We start from the raw sequence: 15226 nt of genomic DNA, 5'->3' as shown, positions 1-15226 counted from the left end.
ATCTCCTTTTACTTGGAAATCTTGGAGTAGCTTTGTGCATCCATGTGCAAGTAGCAGACTGTTGTTTTTAGCAAGAGTGAATTGGAAAGGTATTTTAAGAGTTGGGCAATAATGTAGTATTAAAAATATATTTGAAAAGTGTTTGCATTGTGTTAAAAGCCATTCCCCAGAGCTCGGTGGTTCTGCAAAAAATGATAATTTTTCAAAAATAATTTTAAGAACACACTTTTTAGCTGAATTGAGTAATGCAAAAGAAAGTAGATGAAAATGTCTGGATTATTTACCTATTAGTAACCTCCGTTAAATGATTATTTAAATAATGTTTTGACATTTTAATTGCTTAAAACAATACCATGCAATGCTGCTCACAAATACAGGCCTCCTTCGTGCTGCTTATGTATCTGTACTTAAGACTGTGCTCTCTATGGTTTTATGGGATGGCAGGGTCTTACTATGCAGAAATGAGATATGGCATTTAAAGCAAACACACAATACCCCAATATGACATACAATAAATACAGGATGAACTGACATTGATGTTACCAGAATGAAATTCATTACAATTTGTAAAATTCTAGTGGTTCTCAGAAAGCTGTCATTATTGAGTGAACTCACGGAAGTGGTCTCTACTATCCTTAGTAGTGTCCTTTTGCTATGCACATCAATAGGAATTATGTTTTTACTATTTTGTATTCCCCTTCCACATACCATGACTCTGCTGACTGTTTTCTGCACTCTCTCTCTCTCTCTCTCTGAATTTTTGTTTTGGTTTGTTTTTGTTTTGGATTTTTTTTGTCTTTATTAACATCACAGGCCCTGAGTTGGGTGGTGAGTTCCCTGTGCAGGATATGAAAACTGGTGAAGGAGGTCTTCTTCAGGTCACACTGGAAGGAATTAACCTGAAATTTATGCATAGTCAGGTATGAGGGAAATCTATGAGAAGACTGAGCATGAAGCTTCCTGCAGCACGCCTGTATAGATGTTTCCTCTTCCCAGAGTATCAGTAAGGACAGGGGATAGCTTGATGTGGGTAAAAAACCTTAGATATATTTACACTCAAACCCACAAGCATGTATCAATATGTATATGTAAAAACACACTGAAATTAAATATCCTCAGGAAAACTATAATCTGCTAAAGAAAGATGTTGATAGATCTTTCAGCTTCTTGTTTCTTGTGGTCTGAATTGTCTAAGCAGAATACAAATGTTAGCCTGTATTAAGGAACAGAAAAAGTGATCAATAATAATCTAAGCTGCTATAATGCATCACACCGTGAGCAAATCCTCATTGCATAAGCAGTCAGCATTAAAGATACAGTGTTTGAGTATTGCAGGTACAGAAGGCAACTTTCTGCATTGTATTTAATCTATCGTATTTTAAAATTTAAAAATTATCTAGAAGTTTGTATGAAAATAAAACAGGAAACTGGCTCTTGATGTAATTCCCAAAAAATAAGAAAAAAGTACTTATTCCTTTTTCCTTCGAAATAGCAGATATTGTGGGCATAGAGGAAACACAAGTAGAATTGTCATATTCTTCCTTTCTATGGATGTTGTTTCTGTTGCTTCCTTTGATCCTTGTTTTTTATTTTGCTTTATGTTTTTTTGTTTTGCATATATTAAATGCATGCTATGCTAGACAGTAGAATCAATTTTTAGGGGAGAAGGGAGGGTGTGTGTATGTGTGTGTGAGAGAGAGAGAGAAAGAAAGAAAAGCTTCTGTCAGTTCTCTGTGGAGTGTTTTTTCCTTTCCTCTTGACTAGACTTTTCTCCCCACACAAGCTTTGTTTTTCTTTGAGGATACATCAGTGTAGATCCCGCTGGAAGTGCACGTGCATCTCAAACACACATGCTCAGAATCTTTAATACTTCTCCCAAGGTCACAGCAGCACCATGTGGCACTTTGAGTTCATATGTGCCAGTATAAGGAGTGGAGAGTTGTGAACCTCCCTCAGTTTCCTTCCTGTCTCTTACAAGGATAGAACCTGGATTATGTCCAACCTGCTGTAGAGTTTCAGACCTACTCCGTGATGGAACACTCTACTTGACTAAGTTACAGATTTTTTTTTTTTTTATTGGGTGTGCTGAAATACAAAGAACTGTAAGAGGAAGTTATTGATTGTACAGAATGAATTTCCATCGTTCTTGAAAATGACAGGTCTAAAGCCTTTGAAAATTAAGCCCTGGTCTCAAAGCAACACTTTGGTATCCTTATAGGTGGATATAATAGAAATTAATTTGTCCTAAGGTAAGGACACAAAATAGGAATGTTCTGTTTGCTACTTCGCCCAGAAGTCAAAAAAGTTCTGCTCAAGCTGCTCATCTCTATGGAGATGACTCCATTTCATAAATGAAAAGGCAGGCAAATTCACATTTGCAGTGAGAAAAGACGTATGAAAAGATAGCCACGTCAGCAGCAGCATGGTTTCTTAAGTGTAGCAGGCATCTTCACAAGACAACGACACTCGGTATTAAGTACATAGTGAGCACACGTGTATTTGTGCAAAAGAAAAACTCCAGATGCAAGCCTTTTTTTTTTTTTTTTTTTTTTCCTGAAACCCTGAAATGACATTCAGAAAGAACTTTAGGGAAACCTTGTACTGATTTTTAGTATGGGACTGTCTGGAGCATTATTTTAATTTTGTAGAGCACGTACTGAGACCTGTGCTACTACCAGAACTCATAGAATACCAGCTTTATCATATCCTTCCTTAGAGAGAATGGTGTTTTAATTTGCTATCTGTCGTGAAGATTCCTATCTTTTTTCTGGAAAAAAGTCTGTACAGGTCAGACCCAGGACATATGCCTGCAATCTCCCTCACCTGAAGGATTATTCCTTCTCTTCATCACCTTTCCAATGAAGCTATTGCCAGATGAGTTGCCATTACTTAAGATGGATATTGAAACAAGTGCAGTTCTGGAAAATACACTGCATTTATTCAATATGTTTAATTATTGGTCTGTTAGATTATATTACTATCTTACCAGGGCATTCAGTACCATTTAGGGGATCCAAGATATATAACCTTGTTTTCCTTCTCAAAGCAAAGTGTCTAGACAGATATCAAACATGTATCATTGGAGGATATCTGTAGAATGGACAACTGTAGCAGTTACATAAAGGACTCATACTAGTTGCACTATGCAAAAAACCAAAACAAAATAAAAAAAACCCCTCCGGTTTCATAATCTTTGGAGCTAAAGGATGTTGGCATTCTTATTCTGACACTCATCAACCAGTCTGTTTTCTTAATAAAAGGTCTGCTATTCTGGATGATTTTTTTTTTCAGTTCTTGTATACATTGTGTGAATTGCTCCCTAAGGTGGCTGATTTCAGAATATTTATATAAGCATCATTAAAACCAGAATCTTACAGCTGTTTTTCAGTGGTGAAAATGGCATTTTTTATTTCTGTTGAGTTTGAATAGGGATATTGACCAGAAAAAGCCTACAGCCTACAGGATCTCATCAGGCCCAGCTTTCTCTTCATCTTCCTCTCCTTACTTAATATGAAGGCTCTATTCTTGGCTATCTTTCCAAGTATTCTTTTCAGTATTGTGGCTAACTAGTATAAGGAATTTCTATTGCTCTGCTTGATTGGACATCATAGAATTCATTTACAACATAGGAAGAGGGGTTTCCACTTTTTAAAAGAAAAATATACATGGAGTCTGTGTTCAGAAGACTGAACATACTGCTTCAGTGTGAAGCTTGCTGTTATGAAGCTGTTTTTGAAGGCTCTTCATTTGCGGTGTGTGTACTTTCTTACCGTCTTGTGAATTCCTTAGGCAATGTCTCAGATGCACGGTGGGACAACCTGTTATTGACATGTGAGAGTTGTCTTTAGTGTTCACAGATTGTCTCACCATGCTGCAGCACATGTAAGTTTAAGAATAAAAAATATTGAAGTCTGTCTGTGCCTGGCAGGTTAGAGGATGTTCTTTAGAATAGGGAGGAATTAAATGTACCTGTGGCACTGGCAGATAATTCTGAGTTCGCATCTACAAACTCTGTTGTAATATTGGGACTCAGTAGCCTGTGCCCGTTGCGAATTTGTCTGTGTAAAAATAGATGGAAGCTTAATAAATGCATAAGGCACATGCCCATCTACAGTAGGATCCACACTGAATGCTCTGTCTTGAGGAACCACAGTTTCCCTAGGGTAAGTAACTGCTATTTCCTTTATGTGTGTTTTCTGATGGAGTGAGAGGAGAGCATCTCTGTCCCTTAAACAACATAGCAAGAAATTGCCCTTTAACTCATATCTTCTGAAAATGGATTGTAATTGTGACAAACTTGATAAATTTTCATCTTGCTCATGGGTCTTGTGGAAATGCAGCACTCCATAACACTAACTCAGACTGTGAGCACCTGGGGCAGTCAAGTCTCTTAGGAAGTTTTACTCTTCCCAGATAAAATGGACAGTGTTTTGCCTTAGCCTTTCTATTGAGTTTCTGAATTTTTGTACTTCAGACTATTAGCAAAAACTTTTCACAGAAAAGATTACAGAATAAATGGAGCTAAGTGCAGTAAAGAAAGTATTCTGTTATTGATTTGTTTATTCTGTAAGCATGCCTCAAAAAATAAAGTGTTTTTGGCCAAGTAAACTGATATAGAATATGAATGAAAACAGGCAAACAAAAAAAAAAAAAAATGTTTTGGGGCAATTTTTAAATTTAATCAGAATATGAATGAAAACAGGCAAAAAAAAAAAAAAAAAAAAGATGGTATTAAGTCTCCTTTCCCTTGAGTGCTTAAACATAAGCAGAAATAAAGATTTTTGGTTAAGTAAGTGGAAGTTTTGAGTTTTTGTGTTGAACAAAAAATATCTCAGGTCTGTTGGTTAGTTCTCTGCCAATAAAAATAATAATAAAATTCCTTGAAAATCAGCATGTCTTATCTCAGATGTACAGTGCATTTACTGATCTCTCTTGATACAATAAGTCTCTTCAAAAAACTCCACAACAATTTCTAGTGTTGACATCCTTTGTCTTTCATGCATAGCATATAATGCATGACTACATTGGTGCTGCTAATATGGCATTCAAGAGGGTTGCAGAGTTTTCCTTTCCCTTCTTTCCAAGACAATGAAGTTTCTCCAGTACCATTTTAAAAAAAGGTCCTGAAATCATGGTGTCCTAAGGGTGTAGGCACTTGAAGTATCAAACCACACTATTGTAATACAGTTTTTAAAAGACCTCTCTAAGGTGTTTGGCATAGACACTCTGAATATTAGGGCAGTGTTACTCTTAGTGTTTCTCTTGCCTTGAAAAGCAAGTCTATTAGAAACTGGGGTATGGACTAGAGTCTTTATAGCACTTGCTACAGCTTCTTGTGCTGTGTACTGACTTTGACCCTTCTGGACATGTGCATATAAGAAGGGTCTCTTTTGTATCTTCAAATAGGTTGGATTTAAACAAACTCATTATGCAAAGAGAACTTGTTTATTCATGCAGTCTTGGTATCTGCGTTCTGGACTGAAAAACCTCGTTGTGTAGTTCAACTGCTTTTGTCTTTTGGGGTGCATGTAAAACATGACTTAAAGGCAGGTTTATTTTATAAATGACTTGCTCAGCTGGCAGAGCCATATGTGAAGTGAGCAAAACAGAAAAGGATCCAAACTCTCCCATCCTGCTTCAAGCAGAAAACTGGTACTGACTGTTAAAAGGAGATGGTTCCAAGAGTAACTCTGAAGATTATATGTCATAAACTCTAGTTACATGGCAGAACTGTCAGGGAAAAGAAAGGTTAGTGGTTCCTCCCTGGATTCAATTTGACTGCTTGGTAGGTTAGGAGGATCAGTGTCAGGGTGGGAAGTATAGTGCCCCTTACCTGCCCTCTGTGCTGGAGGAGGATGCATGGAGGGGCAGAAACTACATGGGATGGATCAGAGGCTACAAATAGTGCCAAATTTGGGAGCCAGCTTTATTCTCGTCCCCCTCTTTTGCTGTATTTCAGGTGTGTTGGTATTCTTTTTGCAATAACTCATTTGAGTGCCTGAAGGGGTAGCAATGTTGGATATGTCAGAGTTACTAACTCCTTCGTTTCTCTTCCATGCTTTCTCCTCCTGCAAGGAGCGGAAGGTACTTCATCTTCTGCTGTCTTCGCTTCTTAGCACTTTTAAGTTTTTTGTTGATTTCTAGCATTGTGGCAAGTTTGTCTTCTGAATATTTATTTCACCCTTTATTTATATATTAAACTGTAAATGAACTGGTAGTGTATGCTATCGAACTTCAGGTTGTACCTGTTGTGATGATGTTTTTGTTTAGTTTTGATTTTTGGTTTTAAAAAAACTCCAAACCCAACTAATTTTATGTTACTTTTCCTCCTGTTTTTGTAGGTTTTCATAGAGCTGAATCACATTAAAAAGTGCAATACAGTGCGAGGAGTCTTTGTCCTGGAGGAATTTGGTAATTACATTATTTTGATATTAGGTCTGTACTCACATGGCAGTAACTCAAATTTCCAGTCTTCAGATTCAGAGTTGCACTGCAATTTCAAAGATGGGAGAGAATGTAGATTGCCTATAAGGAGTTGCCTGAGAGATAGGTGACTTTGCATAAAAATTTCCGCATTAATTTTTATCATATTAAGATTTGTGATCTAGGTGCTTTTTATTATTAGACAGAGAAAAGGTTCTGAGTCATCTGAAACAAACAAAAACCAAATGTGGGTGTGTATGAGAATTGGCTTGGTATGTTCCTTTTCCATCTGAGAAGCCACATTTTTAAAGCAGGATTTAAAGCTGATCTTTCTCAACACACCGCACTTTCATTACAAAGAATTACTGTTAATTGCAAAGCTTTCTTTTTTGCTCTAATGTAGTCTAATTTTTCTTGAATGGAGCTGAAACTGTTTTGTCAAGTTGTACTTTATTTATCCTGTGATTCTTATTTTGGAACATGAGTGGAAAAGTAAAGGTTGAGGAGAACAGAGAGTTTGTGCTGTTTTGGTCAGTTATTGCTATTGCATATCTGCCTACACCAGAGTCTGGGGAAAATTTCAGGTTACTCTTCAGTGTTAGTGTCAGTCACAATATTAACTAGGGTCTGAAAAATACAGGTGACTTCAGAGGCAGCTCTCTGGAAGGGTGATCCATGTACTTCTCCTGAAGCCCAAACTGGTTTATTCTTCCAGCCATCTTTGAGGCATTTGTTTAGGTCTTAGGAGTATGTATGAAACATAGAAAAAGGAGCTGAAATTTAATTCCATATAGATCAGCATGCATTCTTTGGCCATTAAACAGAATCTGCATCAGCAGCTCCCATTACCAAGACTGTCATTGTTTTTGGTACTGTAAACAGAATGTTCTGGCTGAGGGCTTCTCTCTTGAATTATAGAAGACTCATAATATGAAATTATAGAAATCTCATTAACATGAGATTTCTGAAATTAATGTCTTTGTCCCTGAGAATGTATTGTCTCCTTTGGGTGACACAAAAGTTCTAAGTGATAAAACCATTCTGGCTGCTGCAGTTTGCTTGTTGTTTACCATAAATCTCTCAGGTGTTTCAGATTTAAATTGGTGAACAATTTTTTTCCATTTTTTGAAAATGTTGTCCATGGTTCATATGATCAGATCTGTATATTTAAACCATGAACACTTTCTAAGAGCTTAGATGTTCATAAGTTTTGTTCAATTTCTGTTCCTTTGATAGCATGTTTTCATACTGATGGGCACGATTGATTTTATTACTTACAGAAATTTCTGAAGTCAGTAAAAGATTATTGATGGGTTTTACAAGATGAGAATTCAGAAGCCATAAAATTAGCTTAAAGAATGGCTTCAGCTTCTGAAATCTTTACTTAAAAGAAATTACTTGGCTCAGAAATTATTTTGGATCCTTTTTTTAGGTTTTATGCAAAGAACTTATTTTAATAGTTTGTTTATATTGTACAAGAAGAAAGACAGTGTTTGACTTGGTTATTTCTAGTTAATTTGTATGGGTGACTCTGTAAGAGAGCATTTAGCCCCTAAATAATATCTGTAATAAACATAAGAAAAAGTACTTATTTTTTTTCAAAAGATTTTGTAATCAAGGGCCTATTGCAAAAGCTAAAATTGTCATATGGAACGTATAAAAGGGTAATTTTAAGAAGTAATTAAAAATAAACTGGGAGTTGAAATCCACAAGCAAAAACTGAGAAATTAAACCACTTGAGTTAAAAATGTCCTCTCTCACAAAACAGAGGTCACAGACAAGAACCAAATTAGATGTACCAAATGAGATTGACAATTTTCCCATGCAGCTAATACATAGGAAAAAAAAAAAAAAGGAGGATGTTGCAGGGGAGTTAACTTATCTTCTTATGCTGAGATTAGAGTCTACCTCACAGCTGTTTTTTAAAAAGGTGAGAGGATATGACAATCTGTCCTGTTCAAGAGAAATGAAAATGTTTGGTAGTAGTAGACTAAAAGCATTCATCAAAAACTTGCTTCAGAAGAATGAAGTTATTTGGTGTTAAACGTTTTAAACCTTGCCATCAGATTTATTATAGTAGGAGCATATTGAAGTAGTAGATGCTCTTAGAAAGGTAGAGTTTGGTGAGTGTGCATACTCCAGTCTGATGGGAAGTACTTCAAAGCAAGATTTTGATTTTACCAAGCATGAGTGCTCCAAATTAGTGACAGCACGGGAGGAAATGAAAGGTCTGTTTGTGTAAATGCTGGGTTTAGATGGCAGCATCACAGCTGGACTTGTGGTTTCAGAGCAGGATGCAAGCAGAAGTTCAGGAACTGTGTCCCACAAATGAAAGTGTAAACTTAAGTAAGTGAGGAAATGTAAGGTTCTTCCCTCTGGAATTTGAGTTACTGCTGTGTACTTGTGCTTTACTTTCTTGTGGCCCCTTCACCGCCGCTGCTATGAAAACCTTCATTCTCCAGCAGGTAAAGTGATCTCCCCTAAACTCATTTTGTGGTAGCACCATATTTTAATTTACAGGACCAAAGGCTGCAGGATGTAGCCTAATTTACTCCCTTCATCCACTCAGTTCAAGAGCATCAGGAATAACTTTTAATGTTAGAAGAAAAGTGCTAATCTCTCCATTTGAGGCTTGAATCTTTGAAAGCTTGGGTCTTTTCTTTGGGTTTTTTTTCTTGTTGTGGTGGGGGGGGTCTTTTTTGTTTTGTGGGAGGGCAGTTTATTTTTTCCTTTCTTCCTTTTTTCTTTGTATTCTGCAGTAGTAGTGCTTTGACTTCTGTGTTTGTAAATGCAAACCCACTCTTCTTAATCTTCCTAACTCAGTCCTCTCAGGAGAATTTTCTGCATTGGAAGGACTGTGAAGGGGTATTTTATTTAAAGACAAGGCAACTTACTGTGGAGAGACAGTACCTTGCCTAGCTGCTCTCCTCTTCCCTCTCTTCCTATTCTCAGTTATGATACAGGACTTTACAGCTTCCCTTCTCTCCTTCCCTCGTGGCACAAGGTCCTTACAGCTTTCCCTTCCTGCTTTTTGAAGAGTATATGAACAATTGTATGTTATCCAGTGGGCAGTGAGACTTACACAGCTGTAAAAGTCCTACCCTATTTGGCTGTGCACCAGCCTCACTCCCACCTTTATCCCCTGGTGAGATGGAGTTAATTTGGAACATCTGGTGCCAACGGGTAAGGTAGCTTGGATGTGCACCTCCTTATCTCCCCAGCTTTAGTCTCTGGTATCACTGGGGCAGTGCAGCCTGGGTGTGCACTTCCCTTGTTTCTCAGCCCTTCTTGCATCTGCCAACTCCAAGGAGAGTGAGAGTTGAAAAATTAAACAAAAATATTACTTTTTACCATGATATTCTGTACTTTTCAATAGATTATTTTCAAGAATGGCAGTACCATGACATATGAGAATTAATAGGTACTGGTTTATATTTTGAGAACTTTCTCAAACCCAGTCTGCACTGCCTACTCTTGGCCCCTTAGAGTGTGATCCGTCTCCCTCTCCAGCGTTTAGCTGTGTCATACCATAGTTGAAGAGATGACATCTGCATGGATAGGTTTTGTTGTGGACTTTTCCTGGTTCTTCATACTGAACTCATCTGCCTTTGTTTCTTTTCTTGTCACTAGTACTATGTGTAATAAAACATTTATCCTTCCTCTATGAACCTGGAATGATTTGGTTTTGCATAATTTCTGTACTGCTTCTTCTAAATTCTTTTGTTGTGACACAGAAATTTCATGGCAAATTCCAGCTATTCTGGAAGGGAAGTACTCAGAGTTGGTCTTGGTATTCCCCTGATACGGACATTTTAAATTTGCCAGTTGAATGTTCAAGTGTGGTCTTTGTTCTCTTCTGGTGATTTCCCATGGTATCTGTTCACAACATTTGCAGACCAAGTGTGGGCCAAAGGCACAGTTCAGATGCACTGCACACAAACAGGCTGGTTACAGTTTGATTTTTTAGGCCTTCTACAATGAGAGAAAAAGACAAATTTCCTTTACTTATGTTGTGCCAGTTTTCTTTCTATCAGTTTGAGGCAGTGCAATGGAACAAGGGCAGATTTTCTGGATAATAGATTTTTTTTAATCAATGCCCTAATCTTCTTTCTATGTAAAGATTTCTATAAACCAATCAGCTTGGTATTTTAGGAATATGTGTCACTGAACTCAGCATTTTATTTTAAGGCAACTCATTCAAAAACTATGAATGTTTTCAGGGAGTATGTCAAGTAAATACAATCACACACATCCTATACAGGAGAAAGAGTATCTTGAGAAACTTTAGAGCTGGAAAACAGTCTTCAAGTTGAGAAAAAATTCTCCCTCAGCTCCTCTTTTTTCCCCTTGGATTTCACTAGCTTACTATACAGTATACAGTGTGCAACAGTTCTTTTGAAATCTCTTGCTCAGCAGAGAAGATCTCAAGGGTAAAATCTTTGGGACTCGTATAGTGACAAATTCCTGTGGAATTTTTGAGTCATGTTTTATTGTAGTAGGCATTAGGTATAGTTTGTCATTAAGAATATTTTTTCATTATTTTTACTGTCTAGCAGGAATAAGTAATATGAGAAAAGCCAGAGTCTCTTAAGAACCATCGAATATCTGCTGTGCCAAACAGAGGCAGTGAAAATTTTTGCTAGCTTGAGTAATTTATTGTGACATTACCAGTGTCTTCCAAGGATATATGTAATGTAAATGAAAAGAAGTATGTAGAAGTGAGGGATAGTGAAGTGCCCTGTTACCTGCACCTGCTGTCTGTCTGCCTCCCTTCCCTTTCCCATGGGAACATTGTGCTATTTCTTCCCCATTTGCCTCTCGTTTTTTGAACTTTTTGTTTTGTCTCTTGCCCGTCCGGTTTTAGTTCCTGAAACTAAAGAAGTGGTGAGCCACAAGTACAAGACGCCAATGGTGAGTCTACTGTGATGCCTCTGGTGGTTCTCTAGAGGATGTATCTTTACATATTCATGTGGAGAAAAGAATTACATTGAGACTTCAGGATTTACAGTGAAACACCAGCTGCTCTTTATGATGTTTTCAGTAGGGGGAGACAGAAAAATCAGTGCTTGTTGGATCTATGAAATTAGAGGAACTCACCAGTAGTGAGTTCTAACACTACTAATTTCAGTAGTTTTTCCTTTTTTAAGACAGATAAAGATGAAAGGTTGCCAATTTGACATTGAACTTCAGCACAATAGGAACTGGTGGAACTGTTAATTTTAAGACAGTGAAGAGCACAACCCTTACTCCATAGAAGCGATGGAAAGGGAAACTACTTGCTAAGAATAAAATGTTAACAGTTTGCAAAAAATTCCCATCTCCTCATGAGCAATGACTTGTGAGAGAACAGTAAAAGTATTGATTCCTGCTCTATAGATGAGTTCATGTTCTGGAATAATATTCAGTTCTTATAACATTTTTTGTGAACACCAACAGTTGATAATGATACTTAGCACTTTTATACATGATCAGGCTTATGTGCACTCATGAGGAAGAAATAGGAACCAATGATTATCATCAGAAGAGAAATTTCAGTTTATGTCTGATGTGCAGTGTGCACATTTGGTGATTTCATGGAAACGCAGTCCATCAAGAGGAGAGAGAGCAAAATCATTTGAAGAAGCTGGAAATGTTTTAGAACAAAATGCTTAGAATATATGAAGTTTAAGAAGCAAATAGCTGTATCTGTTAGTAAGAAAAGCCAGTTTAATGGAAAAAAGAGTATTTTATGGAAGTGTTTTAGCTTGTACTGTAATACAGCAAAACATGTTGTCTTGGTTATTACCTTTACAGAAAATTTAAGTGTCAGTTTAAAGGACAAGAATTTTTAAAATTGTCAGAACAGCTGGTATTAGAACTGGTATATAATTTAAGTCTAAGTCTTACCTTCACTGAATTGAGCTGCCAGTCACATGATAAAAGAGGATTTTTGGTTAAATAATAGCACAGTTAATCAGTTAAATAATTGTGAAACTGAGTAGAGCTATGTGAAACCCTCTCTTTAGTTAGCTCTTTCAGCCCCTCCCAGAAAGTACCTTGTGATTTCATGCAACAGACCAAAAGCAAATATGCAGAATAGTTTTTCCAAATCCAGTTGGCCAACTTTCTAGATTAGCATACTGTTCTTAAAAATTATTAAATCATACTGTTAAGCAGCTATAATTTTTATCCCAAAGGAATTTTTTAGTTTGTTATATGGCTCTTCTCTTTCCGTCTCAGTTAGAAGGTGGTAGGGGACACATTTTCCTGATTTTGTCTGTAGCCAGAGTAGTTGTCCCATGAAGGAAGACATGCAGGAAAATACAAGTGTGCAATGGATTTTGTAAAACACTTAATCTGAATTTCAGTGTCTCTTCTAAATTCTTGTAGGCTCATGAGATCTGCTACTCCGTGCTGTGTCTCTTCTCTTATGTGGCTGCAATTCGTGGAAAAGAGGCAGAAAACAAAAGCAAACCACCTCGACCAGTTTCCAGTTGATCAGGATACTTGGAAATACCTACCCTTTGGCACACTGATATGCAGTACTCCCAGTTTTACTGCAGTTATTGGAGCTCACTTTCTGTCCTTTCTGAGAACTTGATTATTTATGTATGACCCTGCAAGTCTTTCCCCATAGAAAAACCTAAGCCTTCCCTGTTCAGTCTCCTTCTGAATTCATCCTTAATGGAGTTTTTAAATGAGCTTTTAATCAGACAGTTTTGAGCATCTGCATCCAGCTGTGAGTGACTTACTCTGGTTATTCCTTTGCAATTCCTTTTTTGTTGAGTTTGGTTGGTTTTTGTTCTAGTGGTACTTGTTACAATTTGATCACTTCACAACTGCAGGCTTCTGCTTTCAGATTCTCTGGTATGTGCACAGTGGAAGCAGCCCGGTCCTGTATGTTGTTTCAATGTTGTGTTTTTGTTGTTTTCCTTCTGTGTTGTTCATTTTAAATTACCAACACGGCGTTCCTGTCGCACAGTTCTACAGTCCCTTTTGGTAGAGGTGAACAATTTAGCTGTCATCGTCTTAAAATATCATGTGACAGTTGAAGTTTGGTTATTTAATTGGTCTGTCTGTGGGGATGGCTCTTCTCAAGTGGAGAGAGAAACTTTGAAGGTAGTATAGTGTAAAAAACCTCAACACTTCATGGGTTCTGTGGATTTTCAAATGGGATTTTAGGTAACATTAGTAGCTACTCCAGCAGTAGAGTTCACAGATGCAAATAAGCACTCCCTAAAGCAGTTAATCACAGGGATTAGAAAATGAACAAGGCAGTGTAAAACTTGGAAACGTTGTTGGCAGAAGCACAGTACAGAGATCTGCAGAATGTGTTCAGAAGCCCAGAGGATTTTGCTGTCTCCAAATTTTTTAAACTATTGCTTTTTATTTTGTTTTCAATCTGTACCTGTATATGAAGGGATCTTGAAAATATTGTGTTTATGTATAATGAAACTCATGTAGTTAAAACTATCCATCACATTCCTTATTTTAAACAGGCTGGATATGAATGGGTTTTTTGCATCCTGTTTTTGTTTGAACTGTACTGCACTTGTCTGGAAAGCTCTTAGGATGCTGGAAGGTGAGACTGTCTAGAGAAAATAATGTTACATGTAAAATACCAGGAAAAATTGCTCTGACACAAACTGATGTATTGTATGTTTTGACATAGAATCCTGACTAAATGCACCCAGAAATAACCCTTGGTCAGGGTATCTACCATTTAAAATGGAATATACTAGTATGGGTGAGGATGATGTAAATATTATAGTATCACATCTATTTATAGAAACTGTACAGCTCTCTGAATGTGAAAATAAAATGTCATTCAACCAGCAACTAGTTTTCATCCTCCTGTGCTTTTCTATCATTTGTTATTCTGAAACAAATGTAATTATATACAAAACACATCACACACAAACATGAAGTAGTGGCAAACACTCTGTATGGACAATCTAAATTTCTTTCCACATAAGCAGCTTTAAATGATGTGGGGGTTTTTTTTCTTCTAAAACAACATCTGTGTCATTTGTCTTTAAAACAAAAGTGTTTGAAAAACATGAATAGGGAAAACAGACACATCTGAAATATGGAAATTTCTTTTGCAAGCTTGCAAGTAGAAGTGGTACGTAAATGATCTTTCATCCTTTCCTAACACAAAAGCAAAACTGAAATTGGCAAATAATGAAATTAACCTGGTCTGAATTAATTTCCTTTCTTTTGTCTTTTGAGACTGTAAATTTTCTTACAGCAATATCTGAATTTTTAGCATTTGTCGTTTTCTGCATGCTACTGTATTTCAAGTACAGTTAAGACTGAAAGCACTTTGATCTACAATAGAGGTTCCATTTATGCAATGCTGGGTCCCACTGAGGTAGGCAATTTCAATTTTTAGGTTGTCATTATGTTAGTAGGCCTATTAACATAATCAACTTAAAATTATAGGGGGAAGATTATTAAATGCACAACATCATTTACTATATACAGCTCCTTCTTAAATTACATAAGCTGCTGTCTGCTTTAGGTTGATGAGAAACATCAGTGCAGAATAAGACTTTTAAAGGACCTGATAATAAAAATGGCCCTCTGTCCCTTTTGTTAGAATTTGTTTTGACAAACAAGTGTGGCTAAATATAGAGCTTGCTGTTCCATGGCTGGGATGAATCAGTAACAAGCTCAGCAACTGCTCTGACATTGGGCTTCTGCTCTTTAGGTGAGACTTGGCTTCAAAACTGAGGACATTTTTGAAATACATGAAATGTTTTGCATACTTTATGTTTTGGGTGTAGCATATTCATCTGAGCCAAAGACGTGCTGTGCAGTT

General features: G+C 36.9%; 1 protein-coding gene across 18 annotated transcripts in view; it reads left to right on the top strand.

Annotated features, from left to right (window-relative positions):
- Nucleotides 1–14241, top strand: part of MADD (MAP kinase activating death domain) — a 68694-nt gene extending 54453 nt beyond the window's left edge. For 17 of the 18 annotated variants that reach the window (XM_041407582.1, XM_041407260.1, XM_041406999.1 and 14 more), the window contains 4 exons: nt 814–920; nt 6342–6411; nt 11288–11334; nt 12793–14241. In XM_041407582.1, coding sequence (XP_041263516.1) covers nt 814–920; nt 6342–6411; nt 11288–11334; nt 12793–12900 — 332 coding nt within the window. In that variant the 3' untranslated portion in view covers nt 12901–14241. The remainder of the gene's footprint in view (nt 1–813; nt 921–6341; nt 6412–11287; nt 11335–12792) is intronic. The other variant, XM_041407499.1, reaches the window with a different exon arrangement.
- Nucleotides 14242–15226: the final 985 nt, after the last annotated feature.

This window comes from Onychostruthus taczanowskii, unplaced genomic scaffold (assembly GCF_017590055.1).
Source record: "Onychostruthus taczanowskii isolate IOZ18803 unplaced genomic scaffold, ASM1759005v1 scaffold1, whole genome shotgun sequence".
Lineage (NCBI taxonomy): Eukaryota > Metazoa > Chordata > Aves > Passeriformes > Passeridae > Onychostruthus > Onychostruthus taczanowskii.
The sequence above is the reverse complement of the archived record's forward strand: the minus strand, read 5'-3'. Positions and strand labels throughout refer to the sequence as shown.